An 18,410-nucleotide genomic window follows, 5' to 3' on the forward strand; every position below is an offset into this window, starting at 1 on the left:
TTCACTCCATCTTATTCTATATTTTCTCTACATATATTTTCTCTATAGATAATCACAAATTTCATCCTTTTTATCACAATTTTTTCTTACTTCTTCAATTATTGAAGAACAGATGATAGTCATTTTTTTAATAAACCTTGATTCTTTGTTTTTTAAGTATGAAAAATGGCAGTGTTTGTGTTCATTCAACCTTAATTTAATAGAATCTTGATCAAAGAGATAAACACATGTTGTATGGAGTAGATATATAAACTTGCACCACCTAAATTGAATATCACAATCCATAGATACCAATTTATATATGTATTACCTACACATTTCATACAAATGTGACAAAATCACTTTATAAATCGATTCCATTCAATTTATATTCTAAAGTATATCTACTTAATTAAATATCACAATTCATAGAGTTTGTAATAACTTGATATGAAAAAAAGGATTAAGTAAAACAATTTGTATATCTATTCCATTTATATAAAATATAAAATTAAGCATTCGTATATAATTATTATCCTGACTTTTAAGTCAATATCATTTTCATCCACTAAAAATATTAGCAATTGTCAAATTCATAAAATTCATTTCATACAAATGTGACATATACGAAACTTCATCAATATCAATTTTAATAACAATTCCACATCTTGAGAACAAAAAAAAAATTACTTAAGTATGAAATGAGTCAACGAACTTTATCAAACTAATTCATGAATATCATATTATGTATTATTTTCATACACTATATACAGTTATAAGAATACGTCATTTGTACGTAGAATCTTATATACCAATTTAATAAATTGAAACTCCCAAAATAGAAAATCATTTAAAATATGACTTTTATTATTTATAAACTGATTTCAACTTAATCGTTTAAACCGATTGTACAATTTTTACGGATTAAAAATACCGATCACATCCCATCTTCCTCCATGCATCACAAGTAGAGGATGTAAATTATCATCATCTTTTTTAAGTTAGATTTAAAAAAAGTCTTAGTAGCCGTTTGACCATAGAATTTTTTTCCTTTTTTTCGGAAAATTATTTCACTTTAGTGAAAAAAGTGAAAACACACTGCATTTGGCCATGAATTTTTCAACTTCAATTTCGGAAAATTATTTGGAAAAGTGAAAATAAATTTTACTTGTTTGCACTCATATTTCTCTCACAAAATTTCAAAACAACTTTAATTTATATTCATGATCAAACACAACTCTAACTCCAACTTCATCTTTAACTCAAACTCCAACTTTGAGAAAAAGTAATTTTCATGGCCAAACGGAGCCTTAGACTAGTATTATTTTAGAAGAAGAAGGAGACAAATATGGAGAAATAATTTAAAAGAAAATAGTGAAAAAGAAGAAGAAAAGATCAATAATTGGATAATGAAGATTTGAGGGGAAAAAAGATAAATGAAGGGGAGAGTAATTTGTATTTTCTTCTTTATATTAATTAAAAAAATATTTTTTTCTTTAACTTCCAAATTTGAAAATATTGCTATATAAGTTTCACTTTTCAATCTGAAGAGTGTTATTTGTTTTTTTTCCTGTCATTTTCCATGATAGTTGCTGTATTCTGCTCACGTAGTGACCAATTTAATATTTCAATCCTAGAACCATTAAACAATTAAGCAATTAAACAATTAAACAATATATACAACTCCACTGCAAAGTATGCATACAGCTTTTATTTTGTTTTCTTTGTCCTCGTCATCCAAACCGAAAGACAAGTTGATAGATGTAAACGTTGACCCACTTTTCCTTCTTGAGATTTTATTTTTCTCTCTTTGTAAAGATACTTGCATGTTGATTATAGTCGTGTGTCCTCATTCTCTTTCTAAGGCACAGATCTCTGATTCTGATTCTTATTTTTTACCTTCAGATCATGTCTTTTGGGCTCTCTTTATTTGTGTATTCATATTTGATCCTTCAATTTCTACCGTATTTATTAAAAATGGGTAGCAATTCTTGGGTTTTCTCTGGATCTGTTTTCTAAAATTTTGCTCTAGGCTTCGCATCTGAGGGTTTTGTTCCTTACTTTGATATTAGCTGGTAGTATAAGTTTATGTTTTTATGGAATTTTCGCTTTTTGTAGAGAAAAGTTATAGAGCTTTAATATGCTTATAACAGGTTTATCCTAATCGGGCTTCCTCTTGATAGATTTGTATCATTTTGGTTATAGTATATGTTTAAGTAGTAAATTACATGAATCCATGGTGTGTAGACTGAAATATATATACCTAATCTTTTGATTCATAGATGGAAAACATCTCAAGTTGTTTGCCAATAAAAATAAATGAAAGGAAAATGAACCAGTAAGAGCTTGACCATAGCTTTCAGGCTCGATATCACTAGGCTAGAGAAATTATAAGAGGTGAAGGATCAATAAGAGTTTACAAGCTCGACCTGTAAAGAAAGGTAATTTTTCTGTTACTTGCAAGACTATCCTCGTTTCATTAGATTCATCCTGTTGTTCCAGCTGCTTATTGAATTGTTACATGATGTTTATAGTACAACTAGCATCAAATTGTTTTTTCTTGCATAGGTTTAAATCGGAACAATTTATGATATCCCAACAAGTAGTTGAATTATTCTTTCTAACTAGAACCTTGGTGGAGAATGTTTGTTTTCCCGCTTGGTGCCAGTGGTGTGTAGTCAAACGTTAATAAGTTCACATGGTTATTTGTTGGCTTCTTCGCAATGTGCTTGAATTGCTGAAACAGTGATACATCATAAAAGCAGTTCTCTTTTATGTGTTCCATCAGTTCTTGTCTTGCAACTAAGTGAGACAACTGGCATCACTTTTAAGAGTCTTAAAAAGTTGCATCTGATAAATGTCATGTCATTAGCTGTACTTTGGTATCCTTTTCTTTTATATTTATATGCCATTTGTCTTACTCTCTCTTTGCTTTCATCTGAGCAACTTATTCTTTAGTGAAACATGATTTAGTTTTCGTTCTTTTGCAGCTGTGTCCTTTAACAAGTTTGCTTCTGCTAACTGGAAAAGGTCGTATTTTAAGGAAGGTCAGAGAGAGAGAGAGAGAGAGAGTGTCCTTTGACAAGTTTGCTTCTGCTAACTGGAAAGGATTTATATTTTAAGGAAGGTCAGAGAGAGAGAGAGAAGTACCATTTATTCTGGTGTTTGGGCATCTGTCTATATGTTTTGCTATTAGATGTCGTTCCGCAATATAGTTCGAGATGTAAGAGATAGTTTTGGCAGCTTATCGAGGAGAAGCTTTGATGTAAGGCTCTCTGGTCATCAAAGTGGTAAATCACATGGTTCATTTCGCGACTTAAGTGACCAGCCTCCTGTCATCCAGAACAGTTGTTGGGCTAGTCTCCCACCCGAACTACTTTTTGATGTAATTAGAAGATTAGAAGAGAGTGAGAACTCATGGCCTGCCCGTAAGCATGTAGTAGCATGTGCTTCAGTTTGCAGGTCATGGAGGATTATGTGCCAGGAAATTGTTAAAAGTCCTGAAGTTTGTGGAAAGCTTACTTTTCCAGTATCATTAAAGCAAGTAAGAAAGCCCAACTCACATAGTGGAGAACTATGTTGTTCGGACTCTTCAAAAATGTCATCGGATGCGTGTTGGATCCTACAAAAGTAGTGCATTTTGTAGAATCCGACATGGGTAGGGCAACATTTTTGGAGAGTCCGACCAACATAGGTGGAGAAGAGTATTTACTTCTAGTAATATTTTGGAGGATAATTGACGAGTTTGTTTATTTCTCTTTGCAGCCTGGCCCTCGTGACGGAATGATTCAATGCTTCATCAAGAGGGATAAATCTAATTTGACTTACCATCTTTTCTTGTGTCTCAGTCCTGGTACGAACTCATTTTAGTTTTGCTATTGTGGGGACTCATAGGGGGTTGATTCCTTGTTAGTTGTGACATCTTCCAAACATAGATGAGGTATAAAAGGTAATACCATTTCAGAAACATGTGGGTTAATGATGTCATTAATGTCTTCTTGCTATTCTCTCGGTAGTTGTAACCTCCCTTCCTCCTCTCCACCAGAAAAGAATACCCAAAAAAACCCTATGTTACTAAGACTTTTATATGGCAGAACTGCAATGTGTGATTTTGTAAGCACTTATATTTCCAGCTGCAATTTGAGATTCTTTTGCTTTGTTCTGTACAAATTTTCCAGAGTTTGATAAAAACGTCTGCTTCATTTGTAGCTTTACTATTTGAAAATGGAAAGTTCCTTCTCTCTGCAAAGAGAACTAGGCGGACTACTTGCACGGAGTATGTTATCTCAATGGATGCAGAAAACATCTCAAGATCAAGCAACACATACCTTGGAAAATTAAGGTAAAGCAGTGGAGCTAATCGTTTTCTTTTTCCTGTATCTTTCTTGCAGATGTTTCACGAAATACTATTGTAAAATGAAGCCATTCTTTACCCCTTATTTTTGTCAAAGAGAAAAGGTTTCTCCCAAGTTAGCTTTTCGTCAAATAATAAGAATAAGCATTTCAAAAGGCTTGAAATTAGTGATTACTTTAATTAATGCATTATTACATTAAGAAAATAAGTTATGTCCAGCCAGAGGGGTCTACTTGATGCCATAAAATCCCAGACTCGTCTTATACAAACTCTAGTCTCATGTTGTCAGGGATTACACATCATTGGTCTAGGATACAGAATCCTCTCTCCATTCTATTCAATCTAGTGCAACTTTTCACGAATTCTTTTTTAAGGATGGCTGACGCTGATGTACTCCATACAGGATCCTCTCTCCATTCTTTTCAGCCTCAGGAAGTCTATTTGAGGATGGCTGATGCTGATGTAGATTAGGCGGAAAGTTATGCTAGCTTAATATACTTGTGGGCATTTATTTATTTATTTATTTAAAAAGACAGGCAGTAAACTAGATTATTCAGAAAAAAAGAAGGAACAGAGGAATTTCTTAGAGGGCGTATAAGACACAAAATATTAAGTTCCCTGTAAGGAAAAAGGAAAGAGATGTAAATTTAGTGCCTAATCTGACGATAAATGTAGCATACTTCTGTAGGTTTGAGTGATACAGCAATGTCTGCTAAACTGCTCTTAATATAGGATCGTGTGCGATTTATGTTTCATCTAATGCAGCTTTGTAGTGCTTATATGCACTTAGTAGAGCGTGAAGTCAATGTTTCTCAAGTATTTATGACTAATGAGAAAGTGTTTTCTGAGTATATAATACTGCTGTTCATTGCAGGTCAAATTTTCTGGGTACGAACTTCGTTATATATGACACACAGCCTCCATACACCTTTGCAAACATCCTGCCTCCAGGACGCACAAGCCGCAGATTCTATTCCAAGAAAGTCTCTCCTAAAGTCCCAACTGAAAGCTACAGCATAGCCCAGATCAAATACGAGCTAAATGTTCTTGGAACACGGGGTCCACGGAAAATGCACTGTGTCATGCACTCGATTCCTGCCTCAGCACTTGATGTGGGTGGCTCAGTGCCTGGCCAACCGGAGCTTCTCCCAAGGTCCCTTGAGGATTCATTCCGAAGCATCTCTTTCTCAAAGTCGCTTGATCATTCCACTGACTTCAGTAGCTCACGGTTTTCTGATATTGTTAGAGCATCATCCAATGCGGAAGATGATAGCAAGGTGAAACCCTTGGTACTAAAGAACAAGTCACCGCGTTGGCATGAACAACTGCAGTGTTGGTGCCTAAATTTTCGAGGACGGGTGACAGTTGCATCAGTAAAAAATTTTCAGTTGATTGCGTTCAACCAGCCAGCTGCTGGGGGACTGACAACTTCTCGGTCAAGTCAATTAGATCATGACAAAGTCATCCTGCAATTTGGCAAGATAGGGAAAGATGTGTTTACTATGGATTACAGGTATCCCCTATCTGCGGTTCAGGCTTTTGCTATATGCTTGAGCAGCTTTGACACCAAATTGGCATGTGAATAGAAGGAAAAGTTGTTACATTAGGATGCTAAAAGAAATTCACCGCAATTGACTTTTTTCTGGATACATTATTGTGTACTTTGTTCTCCTTTTCCCCAGTAGAATTAGGGGTTGTACCAAATCTATTATCTTGTATAAAACCTGATTATAATGGTGGCACTGATGCTGTGCATCTTGACGTTTATTTAAAGCCACTAATGAATGTTGCTTCACATTGGTACTCCCCGACCAGCATGCTAAACACACGTGCTCTGGGCTGTCCAATGACACTCTGGCTGGGCACAAGACTTTCTCTTAGGGGATCTAAAATCTACTTCATTTTACAGTCGATCCTCTTTGTAAGCTTTTGCATACATAATTATTCAAAATCGTGAATTAAATGAATAAATTTAGTTGGAACCTCATGTACTTTATTTTGCAAATCCCTTTTCCCATGGCACATGGTTGGTTGGTTTGAGGAGGAATATGAATATCAACAAACAAAGTGCATTTTGCATTTTCGTTTGCCCTCTTATGTGTAGGTAGATTGTTTTCTTTATTTTTATTTTGTGCTGTAAAAGATACCTGGGATTAATTGAACAAGGATTCACACATTTGAAAACTTTAGACCCAGCAAGCACAACAGTTAGTGTGGTAGTAACAGGAGCAGCTAAAGTAGTCGTAGCAGTACTAGTACTTACGGTAGCATCTGTTATACAAACCAGTGATGGCATGTAGTTGCCCATCTTCCTAAGCATTGTTGGTGTGAATTTAGCAATAATGCTTAGCTGAACTACAAGCAACCATCAATAATTTTGGGAACTTCTTAGAGAAGAAAGAACAGAGAAGATTTTTATTGATCTACAAGTGTTACATCCACTGTTGCATTGCCCCTATTATAGACTGGTAACCGACTTCACTACCACTAAGAGCAGTTACAACTAATAATAGAACTGGAGTGGTACATCGTGTACTGACCTCTTCCTCTTGTAACATTCTCTCTATGAATGTGTCAGTACTCCTATTTCAATACTCCCCTCAGGCAGGAATTTGGAAAGCATTGAGCACCCCTAGTCTTGAGATCAAAAACCGATGTTGTGCAGTACCTTAGGTCTTTTGTGAATATATCTGCTAGTTGGGACCTGGTGCTTACAAACTCAGGCTGAATAAGACAATCTTTGAGCTTTCCCCTAACAACATGACAATCTAGTTCAATGTGTTTAGTTCTTTCATGATAGATAGGTTTAGCTGCTATTGAATAGCTGCCTTCTTGTCAATAGATAGGAACTGGAGTGGTCACCTTGATCCCCAACTCAGTGGAGCAAACCAGTAATCCACAGAGTCTCAACTACCGCAATAACCATGCTCCTATATTCACCTTTTGCATAGCTTCTACTTACAGTGTGCTGCTTTTTTGACTTCCAAGATATCAAACTGTCTCCTAGTATCACTGCATAACCTGTCACAGACCTTCTTGTGTTTGGGCAAACAACCCAATCAGAGCCACAATACAGAGCCACTAGTGTCTTAAATCCAAGAAATAATAATCCAAGTCCTGGGCATCCTTTCATATATCTCAACATTCTTAAGGCGGCTTCCTTGTGTGATTGCTTTGGCCTTTGCATAAATTGGCTAAGAACGCACAACAAAATAAAGATCAAGTCTACTAATGGTTAGGTAGATTGGCGTCCCCACATGTTTTTGGTAACTTGTGACATGCTACAATATTGGATCACCAGTGTTTCCTACTTGCTCATCAAACTTAATTGATGGTTCGTTTCTTAGTGGACTCTAAGTGTGTAAGGGAAGGCTAGCACCACTTAGCCCCACTTCTTATAAAACCTCAAGTGAATACTTCCTTTGGTTATGGATGACACCTTTGCTTGATCTTATCACTTCTATACCAGTAAAGTATTTCAAATCACCAAAGTCCTTGATTTGACGTGTTTGTGCAGTGTACATTTTGCTTCACCAATTAGTTGTTCATCAGCCAAATACAAGAATAATCATCAGTGCTTTGGTCAGGGCATCAACCAATTTTATGTTCCATTGTCTAGAGGCCTATTTTAAGCCATACAATGACTTAAGTAACCTGCAAACCTTGTTGTTATCCCCCTGGTTGTGAAAACCTTGGGGCATATCCATGTGCACTTCCTCAACCAAATGACCTTGCAAAAATGCATTACTAACATCCATTTGGAAGAGAGGCCAGTTCTGTAATGCTGCAACACTGATGACATTCTCACTGCGACTATTTTAGCCATAGGTGAGAAGGTGTCATGATAATCCAGTGCTTTCTTCTGTGTGTATACCTTTTCCACTAGTCTTTCTTTGTACCTATATACATATCCATTGACAGTGTACATCATTTTATACACCTATTTTGAGCCTATAGCTCCCTTTCTTGCTGGTAACTTTACTCCCTTCCATGTGTTGTTATCTTTTAGTTCAGTATTCTCCTATTACATGGTTTCTATCCATCTCTTGTACTTAGAATCCTCCTATAAGATCCATGGTTCCACAAATGTTGAGAAAGCTACCCGATTTGAGACATATATAGGAGAAAGTGCAACATATGAGAGATAATTTGTAATGGTATAAAGAGAATGCCCTGTAAAATTTTTTTTCTTGTTTTGGGGTCGTATAATCTTGTATCCAAAGTGGTTGTTTGAGCATCCTGACATTTTTTCTCGTGGACTCTCTTAGTTCCGTTCCAATCAGAGCTTGTTCTGAGAGCATAAGAGATGGATCTGTATCCACCTCAATAGGAAGCTCTGCAGAGGTGAGCTCAGGAGGTCAAACGTATCACAGGAATCTCACTAATACTAGAATGTTTCAGTGTGCTAATCAAGAGGAAGAAAATTAGTTTAAGATGATAGCATTGGAACTTCGAGAAAATATTATCAGCACCATCTATTGTCCATGTTGTCCATTTTAAGGGAAATATTGTTTCTTGGAAAGTTACTCTTTGCTAACTAGGAGAGTACCTGAGTCCACATCATATAGTTTGTAGCATTTCTGAGTATCCATATGGTCTAGGAAAATAGTTTTCCTAACTCTAGGGTCAAATATTCCTCCTTTAGGGAATACACCAGCAAAACACAAGCACCAAATACTCTGATCCAAAATTGCAGGTTTCCCATACGCTTAATTCATAGGGAGACTTTCCATGAAGCACCTTAGATGGTAATTTGCTAATCAAATATATTGTGGTCTTGACGCATTCACCGCAAAACGTGTGTGGTACACTACTTTGAAACACGATAACTCTAGACACCTCAAGTATATATGTCTATGCTTTCTCTCCGCAGAAAATTGGGAAACTACTTTGACAAATAATGCCAAGAGATAGGAATAAGCAAATACCTTGGATATTGAAAAACTCTTTTGTAATGACCCTCCAAGTCATTTTTTACATTTCCACACATTTTTTCATTAAGAGCTTTTCTATATCTGCCCCAAGTCATTTGTGACTTGATGGAGCTGACAGTCAGTTACCAGACAGTTCGTTTGATTTTTAGAGCCAATTCCCTATTTTAAAGTCTGCACTGATAAAAATTGGCTATCGAGTGATAACTTTGGGTTAACAATCTCATATGCCAATTCTGATAGTTGCATCATCTCTGAAACGTCAATTTTAGGATGGGGGACTTTTGGTTCGGGTCCCAAGGCTTTCAAACTTATTTCGGGCTATTGGTCAAAATTAATAAAAATAGCTCTTAGGTGTGGGCCCCATATTCATCCAAATGATCCCCGATGAAAATTTAGATGGCATCATTAAGTTTAAAATATTGAGTTTGAGGGGGTAGAATAACTTGTTAGCATTTATGGGATTTCCAATGAATCCCAAGGGGTCGGTGGAAGCTTTGAATTTTCTAAAGTTCAGCTGATGCATCCGCTAAAGCAGACCTTTGATGGCTTTAACGGAGGCTGCTTAATCAGCCAAGAGGTCGTTTTAGCAGCCAAAGTTGGACCATCCTGCTCGCTTTAGTGAAGGCCAATCGTCTTGATCTCTTTAGCAAAGGCCGTCCCTGAGGCAGGATCGCTTAAACGATCCATTTACCGCTTTAGAGGTGACCTCTAAAGTGGCACCTGAAAGGACATTAAATTTTTCCCTTTACCCGATTTCTCCCGTTTTTCACAAGTCTAAAGAGAATTTCAACCCTAGAGAGTGTAGAAAATTGGGAGAGTTATCATTGGGAGATTATGGGGTGATGGAGAGCTCGAAATGACCATTTCCTCATCAACATCCTTGTAAGTTTCTGTCACGACTCGACCCTCGGGCCTAGCCGTGACGGATATCTCAAGTCCATCGTAGGCCAAAGACCACCCCTATAGCCTGTCCAAACCAAACACAATCCGAATAATAACAAGCGAAGGACAACCAGAGAATAAAGATATAACAGTTAATGTAACTCAAGTTTAAGCTCTAGGAGTCAACAACGCCATCCAATCTACACAATTCCACAAAAGCCTCTAAACCAATATGAATATCAAACTAGGTTGGGACATGCCCCTGACCATGACAGCGACAATGACAATGACAATATAATGTTAATGCAAACTCTTTAATTCTAAAATATGGAAAGATATTGATGGAATGACTAAGATTTTTGGAGGATGGAAGCTCACCACTTCATTGCAAACCAACCAACGAATTGGACCACCTAACACTACAAAAAACAACAGAAAAGACCCCTAGGATGCTATATCATGACAGGATGTAGCGTATGAGGATGGTTAGCGGGGTGAGCACTAGCATGTAACTCAGGATAGGAATAAAATAATGCTATTTTAAAATCAAGTTCGTACACATGTACATATTCACATACATACATATATACATATATGCATATATAAATAAGATGCTGGGATAGGGAACAAAGTTTAGATGAGGTTTAAAATTATTAACCTAGACTGTGTAGCTGTAACCGTCCTAAAAATACCCACATGCTATATGGGTTTGACCCCCTACCGGAATGGCCCAAGTGTGTGTTAGCCGCATGAACTAGAGAAATCCAAGGAAAGGCTAGGGAATCCACGACCCTATGTCGATCCAAGGTATAAATATCAAGTGTGAACTATGCATACGGTCATGAAGACCCCCATGCCGGCAAACGTGGTTTCCAGTATCGGTCCCTCCAAGACCTCCATATTTCACGGTGAGCTACATAACCTCCTTTAAGCCCAATTAAAACCCTTGCACATAAAATCATCCATTTAACCAAGAACCATTTATTAAGGTATTCACTGTTGGCATTATCATACCATTATGCTTGCAAGCGTATAGAATCATGTCATTCCAATTATCCACCAACTTGGGGGAATCCACGACCCCCAAGCTCTAATTTAAAACCAAATCATGGCCACTAAGGCCTTTCAAAATCATTTATATTTCATTTATCTTTTATGCAATGCAATAATTTCAAAAATGGTAAATTTATGTATACAGCCATGTTACAAAGATAATTTCATTTAGGTAGGTTAAGTTTATTACCATTTCCAATGCCAAAAATCCATACAATTTGGGGGAATCCACGACCCCCATTCCATTATTCATAAGTTTGAAGGAATCCACCACCCCCATTCCATTATCCTTACCTATGCACCCAATGAGTTCTAAAATCCATCAATAAAGCATAAGAAAATGCATGTAAATCATAGTAATACAAACACAAGGATGACCAATAACACAAGAAAACATACACCAAAATAGTCCACAAGTTGAGGAAATCCGAGACTATTTTGGTGACCACTCTCAGATTCGCTACTTATAAAAAGAATAGAGAGAACAACGAGTGTTAACACCTCAAAACAGCCAACCAACAAGTAATATTAGCACAATACAATGAATAACAGCAAGGCTGCAACAACTAGAACCTAGGGGTTTTACAACAATACAAGGGAAATCCAAAACTAAAACAAGAAACAAAGATAGATAGTTAGACACAATGAAGTTGTAATCTTAAGAACCCAAGAATGGTAACTCTTGAAACCTTAACACCACAATCAACACGCACCTAACTCTTACAATGACACAAGAGGGCATCCACCTCTCATGCACCAAGGTATCAAGCTTTGCAACACACAAAAGAATTCACCCTTATGCTATGCCCTAATTTCGGTTTTAGAGCTCTCTCTCGTAGGAGTAGTGATCTTATAATCAAAAACATAAACTAAGTAAATAAAATTTACATTGTTCTATGTATACAACATTACAAATAAATAGATAAATGATAAAAGAGCCCTCCCGTAAATGGGCCCAAAATCCCCCTTAAATGTACCAAAAGGATGGCTTTAGGCCTCCTTTACACTTGGGCTTGTGCATTCCTTTAAGTGGTATTAAAAAATGCTCAAAAATTTTCCATTTTTATGATCATACTTGTATCATCCTCTCCATCTTGAGAGGAATTTTCCCACAAATTCATGACCTCACCTCTTTTAGAGAGGTATCTCACACACCCCCTCACACGGCTACGCATCTTCTACTCCCTTTTCAACTTGAATACCAACCTCTTTGTGCTCTCCATTTTGAGGCTTGCCATCAACCTTAGGCGATTCAGTCACCACTTCCCCTCCTAGGTATTATAACTTCCCCTCCCTTAGGATCACATTTCTCCTATTTGGACACTCACTAGCCTTGTGCCCCCACCCTTGACACTTGAAGCATTGAAACCTATTGGGATTGGAAGTAGAATTTGATTTACCTTCATACCTTGGAGGTTGTTTTTGGACAGCCTTGGAGATCTCGGGTTGGGCAGCCACGAAAGAGTTCTCTTTGAGCTTCCTCTCCACCTCTAAAGCCGCTTGGAAGATGACCTCTATGGTGTCGAATTTGTGAAGCATCATGCGAGTAGAGATGTCCTTGTTTAACCCAACCTTGAAGTGCATAATGTCATGAATTACTTGCTTTCCCCGGTGGTCAAGTTTCAACATCAATTGTTGAAATTCATCGTAGTAAGCCATGACACTCTTGCTCCCTTGCCTCAAATTGTACAATTTGGCAAGGATCTCATGCCTATAAGTCTCGGGAAAGTACCTTTGTTGCATAAGGTTCTTCAACCAAAACCAAGGAAGAGGTTGCCCCCCGATCACCTTATTCCCGAACCGCTTAACATACTCCTACCATGTATTAGCATACCCTTTAAAATGAGCTAGCACATAGCAACTCTTCTTTTCCTCAGTGAGGTTATTGAGTTGGAATATCTTGTCACACGAAGACTCCCAAGAAAGATACGCTTCGAGAGCACTCTCACCCTTGAAGATTGGGAGACTAACTTTGATAGAGTTTATGCCCAAGTCTCGGTTTTTGTGGCCTTCCCTCACCTCTCGGCCTATCTCACTATGTCTATCCCTCATTCTTTCTTCCCTCAAGTAAGAATTACTATAGAATCCATAACCTCTATGCCATTCTTCCCCACCATATCCTTCCACACGGTTTGGTTAGTTCGGGTTAAGTAGGTTTGGATTGGGTGGAAAATAAGTTCTTTGGTTTAATGAAGCTTGAATTGGAATATGAGGCATTTGGTTAAGTGGAGGGATTGGGTTTGGTGTTGGTAGTTGGGTTCCAAATGCTTCTTGTTGGACTTGGTAAAGTGGAGGGTAGGTTGGTCTATCAAACTCTCAAGTTTGGGAAGTATTTGGTGGTTGTCTCGTTGGATTGATCATTTGTTGTAACATTTTGGGGGAGATGGTAGAAAAATTATTTTGATCATGTACACTCGAGGACATGTGATAGTATTGAGGAGTAGAGGGGAGGCTCCTTTGGATATCTACTCGTTCCAATCTCCCACTCATAGTAGATACATCCCCTTTCAATGATGTTATATTCGTTTCTAACTTTCCAAGACTCACTTGCACTCTTTCCAAAGTGCAGTTGAGGCCTTCAATATAAGCTATAAGGATATTTGTATCATTGTTGCCCACGGTTTGGGAGGTCGTTTCCTCTATTGCAATGTACCTAAGAAAAATACCTACAAAATAATAAATGAGTTAGTTGTAAAATAAAGGTCCCCACACTCTCTCGTTAGTTTCTTTTTTTTACCTCTCGGGTTTCTTCACTCAATAACACAAGTGTGGAAAGCTTGATTGTATTCCTTTCTTGAGAGGTGAACCAAATCTCTACAATGACTCAAGGAAATAATAACAAAAGGACACACAAAGGATTATAAACACGAAGAACGGCTACAAAACTAACTTACAATCTAGTTCTAGCTTGTAAGTTAGTAATGGAATCAACCAAAGAAACAACAAAAATTAAACTAGAAGATAAGATTTTGAGCTTAAAATGGTCGTGTAAAAATTGATTTGATGACGTGGAAGTACACTATTGGCCTTGGGTTTGTCAAAAATTTACATGCCAATTTCAAGTCTTGACCATTTCACAATTTGGACTTGATGGATTTGGTTAATGGAGGAAATTATAGTCTAGGATCTTCTTTTTCAAATTCAAAACAAGACTTGGACTTTCTTGTATTCCTCCTTATAACATGGGTCCTTGAATCATGGAAAGTTGTTGGTAAATGGTTGTTAAAGTCTTTGAAGTGATGTGAACAAGACTTTCACCAACAAGTACTACAAATTTGTCTTTCACCTTTTTAGATCTATTTTGCAATTTAAAGCTTAACAAGATGATTAATGTGGTGAAGAACTCCGAGAACAAAACAACAACATCAATAACATCCAACAACAATTCCCCAATAAATCAACAAGTCCACAACAACAAGGCCAAGGCTAGAACAACAACACCAACCATGGCCACCCCTTGTTCACATCAACAACTTCAACAACTTCAAGTTCAAGCTTAGATTTGGACACTTTTAGTGTTGGTGAGATAGAAAACAACACTTAAAACACTCTAAAAAAACAAATTACTACCAATATATAGACACATAATCACAAATCTCGGCTAAGAATAAGATGGACAGATTTCAACTTTTTTGGATTTTTTTTTTAGTTTTCATCTCTTTTTTTTCTAAGTAACAAATCCAAGATTGACTTCGTAGGAATGAAATCATACTCGGATTTGATGACAAATGATACAAAGATGACCAAGAACACAAGAAAACATACACAAAAATAGTCCACAAGTTGAGGAAACCCGAGACTATTTTGGTGACCACTTTTGGATTCGCTATGAATAACAAGAATAGAGAGAACAACGAGTGTTAACACCTCAAAACTGCCAACCAACAAGTTATATTAGCACAATACAATGAAGAACAAAAATTCTACAGGAACTAGAACCTATGGGTTTTACAACAATACAAGGGAAATCTGAAAATAGAACAAGAAACAAAGATAGATAGTTAGACATAATGAAGTTGTAATCTTAAGAACCCAAGAATGGTAACTCTTGGACCCTTAACACCAAACTCAACATACAACTAAATCTTACAATGACACAAGAGGGAGTCCATCTCTCAAGCACCAAGGTATCAAGCTTTGCAACACACAGGAGAATCCACCCTTATGTTATGCCCTAATTTCAATTTTGGAGCTCTCTCTCACAATAGGAGTGTTCTTACAATAAAAAACATAAACTAAGTAAATAAAACCTACATCGTTATATTTATACAACATTGCAAATAAATATATAAATTACAAAAGAGCCCTCCCATAAATGGGCTCCAAACAACCCCTTAAGTGTACCAAAAGGATGGCTTTGGGCCTCCTTTACACTTGGGCTTGTGCACTACTTTAAGTGGTCTTAAAAAATACTCAAAAATTTTCCATTGTTATGATCATACTTGTATCAACACTCAACATGCACCTGACTTTTATAATGACACAAGAGGACGTCCACCTCTCAAGCACCAAGGTATCAAGCTTTGCAGCACCCAAGAGAATCCACCCTTATGCTATGCCCTAATTTTGGTTTTGGACCTCTCTCCCACAAGAGAAGTTTTCTTAAAATCAAAAAGATAAACTAAGTAAATAAAACCTACATTGTTCTATTTATACAACATTACAAATAAATAGAGAAATGACAAAAGAGCCCTCCCATAAATGGGTGCCAAAAACCCCCTTAAGTGTACCAAAAGGATGGCTTTGGGCCTCCTTTACACTTGGGCTTGTGCACTCCTTTAAGCGGTCTTTAAAAATGCTCAAAAAGTTTCCATGGTCATGATCATACTTATGTCAAATACCATTAAAACAATAATCATTCAAAGCCCTCAACCCAAATTTCAAAGACAAACATTAAAACAATAGGAATAACAAACCATTGCATGCCAAAATAAAAAAAAGTTTAGGGGAAGAGACACATTTCTAAAAACACTAAGAATATGGAGGAAAAACCACACTTTGAGCCCTAGATGACAAATACCTAGAAACCATAACCTTGCTCTTGATTGGAGAATTTGAGAGAAAAAAGTAGTTTATGATTATGTTAATTGGAAGTAAAAAGGGCTAAGGGAAGGTATTAAAGTCGTGGGTATAGTGTAAAGGAAGGGAAAAACCAATTTAACCTTAATGAAAAACTTGCAGGAAAATAACTCTAGTCGCTATGGGTCTCGTAACGACTCCTGATCACTAACCACGAGTCATCACCAAGACTCGTAGTGTAATGCCCTTCAGGTTATTTTTCCTAATTTTGCTTATTTTTGCTGTTAGAGATTTTCCATAACTGCCCCAAGTCATTAATGATTTGTTAGAACTGAAAGTTCGGTTACCAGGTGGTCCGTTTGTTTTTTAGAGCCAATTTTCTGTTTAGAAGTATTCACTAGTTCCAAATGGACACCGAGCAAAAAATCTATATAAAGATCTCAGATACAAATTCTGTTGTGTCAACAGCTCTGAAATATCTAATTTAGGCTAGATAGACCCTTAGTTCAGGTCCTAATGCACCCAAGCTCATTTCGTCCCATTGGTCGAAAAGTTGAAAATTGAAGAATATGGGTGTGGGACCTATAAGTAGCCTAAATGACTTTGGATGGAATGTATAACTTCACCAATGCATATAGAACATTTAATTTAGTTGGGTTACATAGTTCATTTGCGAAAACTGAAGTCCGAATGAGTTCCAAAGGTCAAAAATAAGTTTTGACCTTGGTGGAACTGAGGCATTGCGATCGTGGCCAATGAAGGGAAATAATGGCCCTATGGAGGGAGATCATGGTACCTCTTTATCTTGAGGGGCTATAAATAGGCCCCTTGGTCGATATTTGGCCATTTTTACTTCTCTTTGGACCCTAGAAACCCTAGAATAATATGTTAGCCTTAAATTGATTCTTGGGGGTGAGTTAGAAGCTTGATTAACATATATATATATATATATATATATATATATATATATATATATTCATGATTAACAACATATTTAAGGTATGAATCCTTCATTTTCAATCTTTAATTTCTTGAATTTTTGACCAAAACCCCAATTAGCTTGAGGGAATTATTTTAGCATAAATAAGCTTGGTTTTCACTTGATTCTTGAGAGTTTTGATTCCTTAATGGTTTGTGAACATTGGGGTGATCTCGAAAAAGTGTTTTTAATATATGGGACCCACTTAAGGGTTTTGGGTGTCGTTTTTTAATCCAAAGCACAATAATGCAATATGGGTATTGATGTTCTCGTAATAATGTATAGATTGTGTTTTTGATATCTTGGCACCTTGAAGAAGCTTATTGGAAGGGAAAAGAAAAGGTTTAGTGGTTTATGAGCTTCATTTGTATTTAAGAAATGTTAGGCTTACTTCTTGTTAGATTGAGCTATGTCATAGTATAATTATGATATCTTGTTATATTTGGGAAGGGTTTTAGGTGTTGGATTGGTAAATGGTAACACTGGGTTTAGTTTAATTATTTAGTTCCTTTAAGCTCATAGTATGTAATGCTTGACTTCTAGGCTAGAACCTTGGTTAATTTGACTTATTATCTCATGGATATCATGATAATGCTCTAGTTGCTTAAGTTATATGGTAGTGACCTTATCACTCATGATTAGGGGTAAGTTCACCCTAGTTACTTATACTTGTAGAATCATACTAGTTTCTATTGGGTTAAGAGTAGTGCTTGAGAAAGATCTTTACCTTAGGACTAGTGTGGCTTGACAAACATCTAAGACTGGGTTTAAATACTTTAGTCCAGTCTCGGGTAGAAGTTAGACTTGAAGTGTATTTTAGGGAATTAGAGGTGGGATCTTGACCCACCTTAAGATTGGACTTATGTAGTTCCATTGGAGACCTTAGACACTTGTCAAATACTTAAAGAATGCCCTTGGGAGCATGTTGGCTAACATCGGTAAATAAATTATCGTAATTGCATTAGAAGTGATGTTTATGGTTGTTGGATGAATTATCAATAAAGCTATGAATAACTATGGATTGTGTTATAACTAATCCCATGACTATTTTATTATTTGAATCATTGACTAGACTACTATTTTGTGCTTTGGACTATGATATTACTCATTCTATGCTTTTGTCTAGTAACCAAACTAGTAATTATGCTAGAAAGATCTCTTGTTGCTAATATTATGAGTCATGATACTAAGGGCTCTAGAAGGTATATTT

The 18,410-nt window shown here is 36.6% G+C and overlaps 2 protein-coding genes across 4 annotated transcripts; one reads left to right on the forward strand and one right to left on the reverse strand.

Annotated features, from left to right (window-relative positions):
• Nucleotides 1-1,537: 1,537 nt before the first annotated feature.
• On the forward strand, nt 1,538-6,128 carry LOC107845798 (tubby-like F-box protein 10). 3 transcript variants are annotated; one of them, XM_016690283.2, is made up of 5 exons: nt 1,538-2,420; nt 2,970-3,523; nt 3,745-3,832; nt 4,189-4,321; nt 5,208-6,128. In XM_016690283.2, exons 2-5 carry the CDS (start codon nt 3,176-3,178, stop codon nt 5,917-5,919), a joined length of 1,281 nt encoding a protein of 426 aa, XP_016545769.2. In that variant the 5' UTR covers nt 1,538-2,420; nt 2,970-3,175; the 3' UTR covers nt 5,920-6,128. The 3 variants fall into 3 exon arrangements, with proteins under 3 accessions (XP_016545769.2, XP_016545770.2, XP_047254078.1); XM_016690284.2 differs by having other exon boundaries at nt 1,626-1,742; XM_047398122.1 differs by having other exon boundaries at nt 1,686-1,844.
• Nucleotides 6,129-7,208: 1,080 nt separating this feature from the next.
• Nucleotides 7,209-12,786, reverse strand: LOC107844361. The gene is made up of 3 exons (XM_047397706.1): nt 12,611-12,786; nt 7,996-8,232; nt 7,209-7,527 (listed from the first exon to the last, which is right to left on the reverse strand). Exons 1-3 carry the CDS (start codon nt 12,784-12,786, stop codon nt 7,209-7,211), a joined length of 732 nt encoding a protein of 243 aa, XP_047253662.1.
• Nucleotides 12,787-18,410: the final 5,624 nt, after the last annotated feature.

This window comes from Capsicum annuum, chromosome 10 (assembly GCF_002878395.1).
Source record: "Capsicum annuum cultivar UCD-10X-F1 chromosome 10, UCD10Xv1.1, whole genome shotgun sequence".
In the NCBI taxonomy this organism is placed as follows: Eukaryota; Viridiplantae; Streptophyta; class Magnoliopsida; order Solanales; family Solanaceae; genus Capsicum; species Capsicum annuum.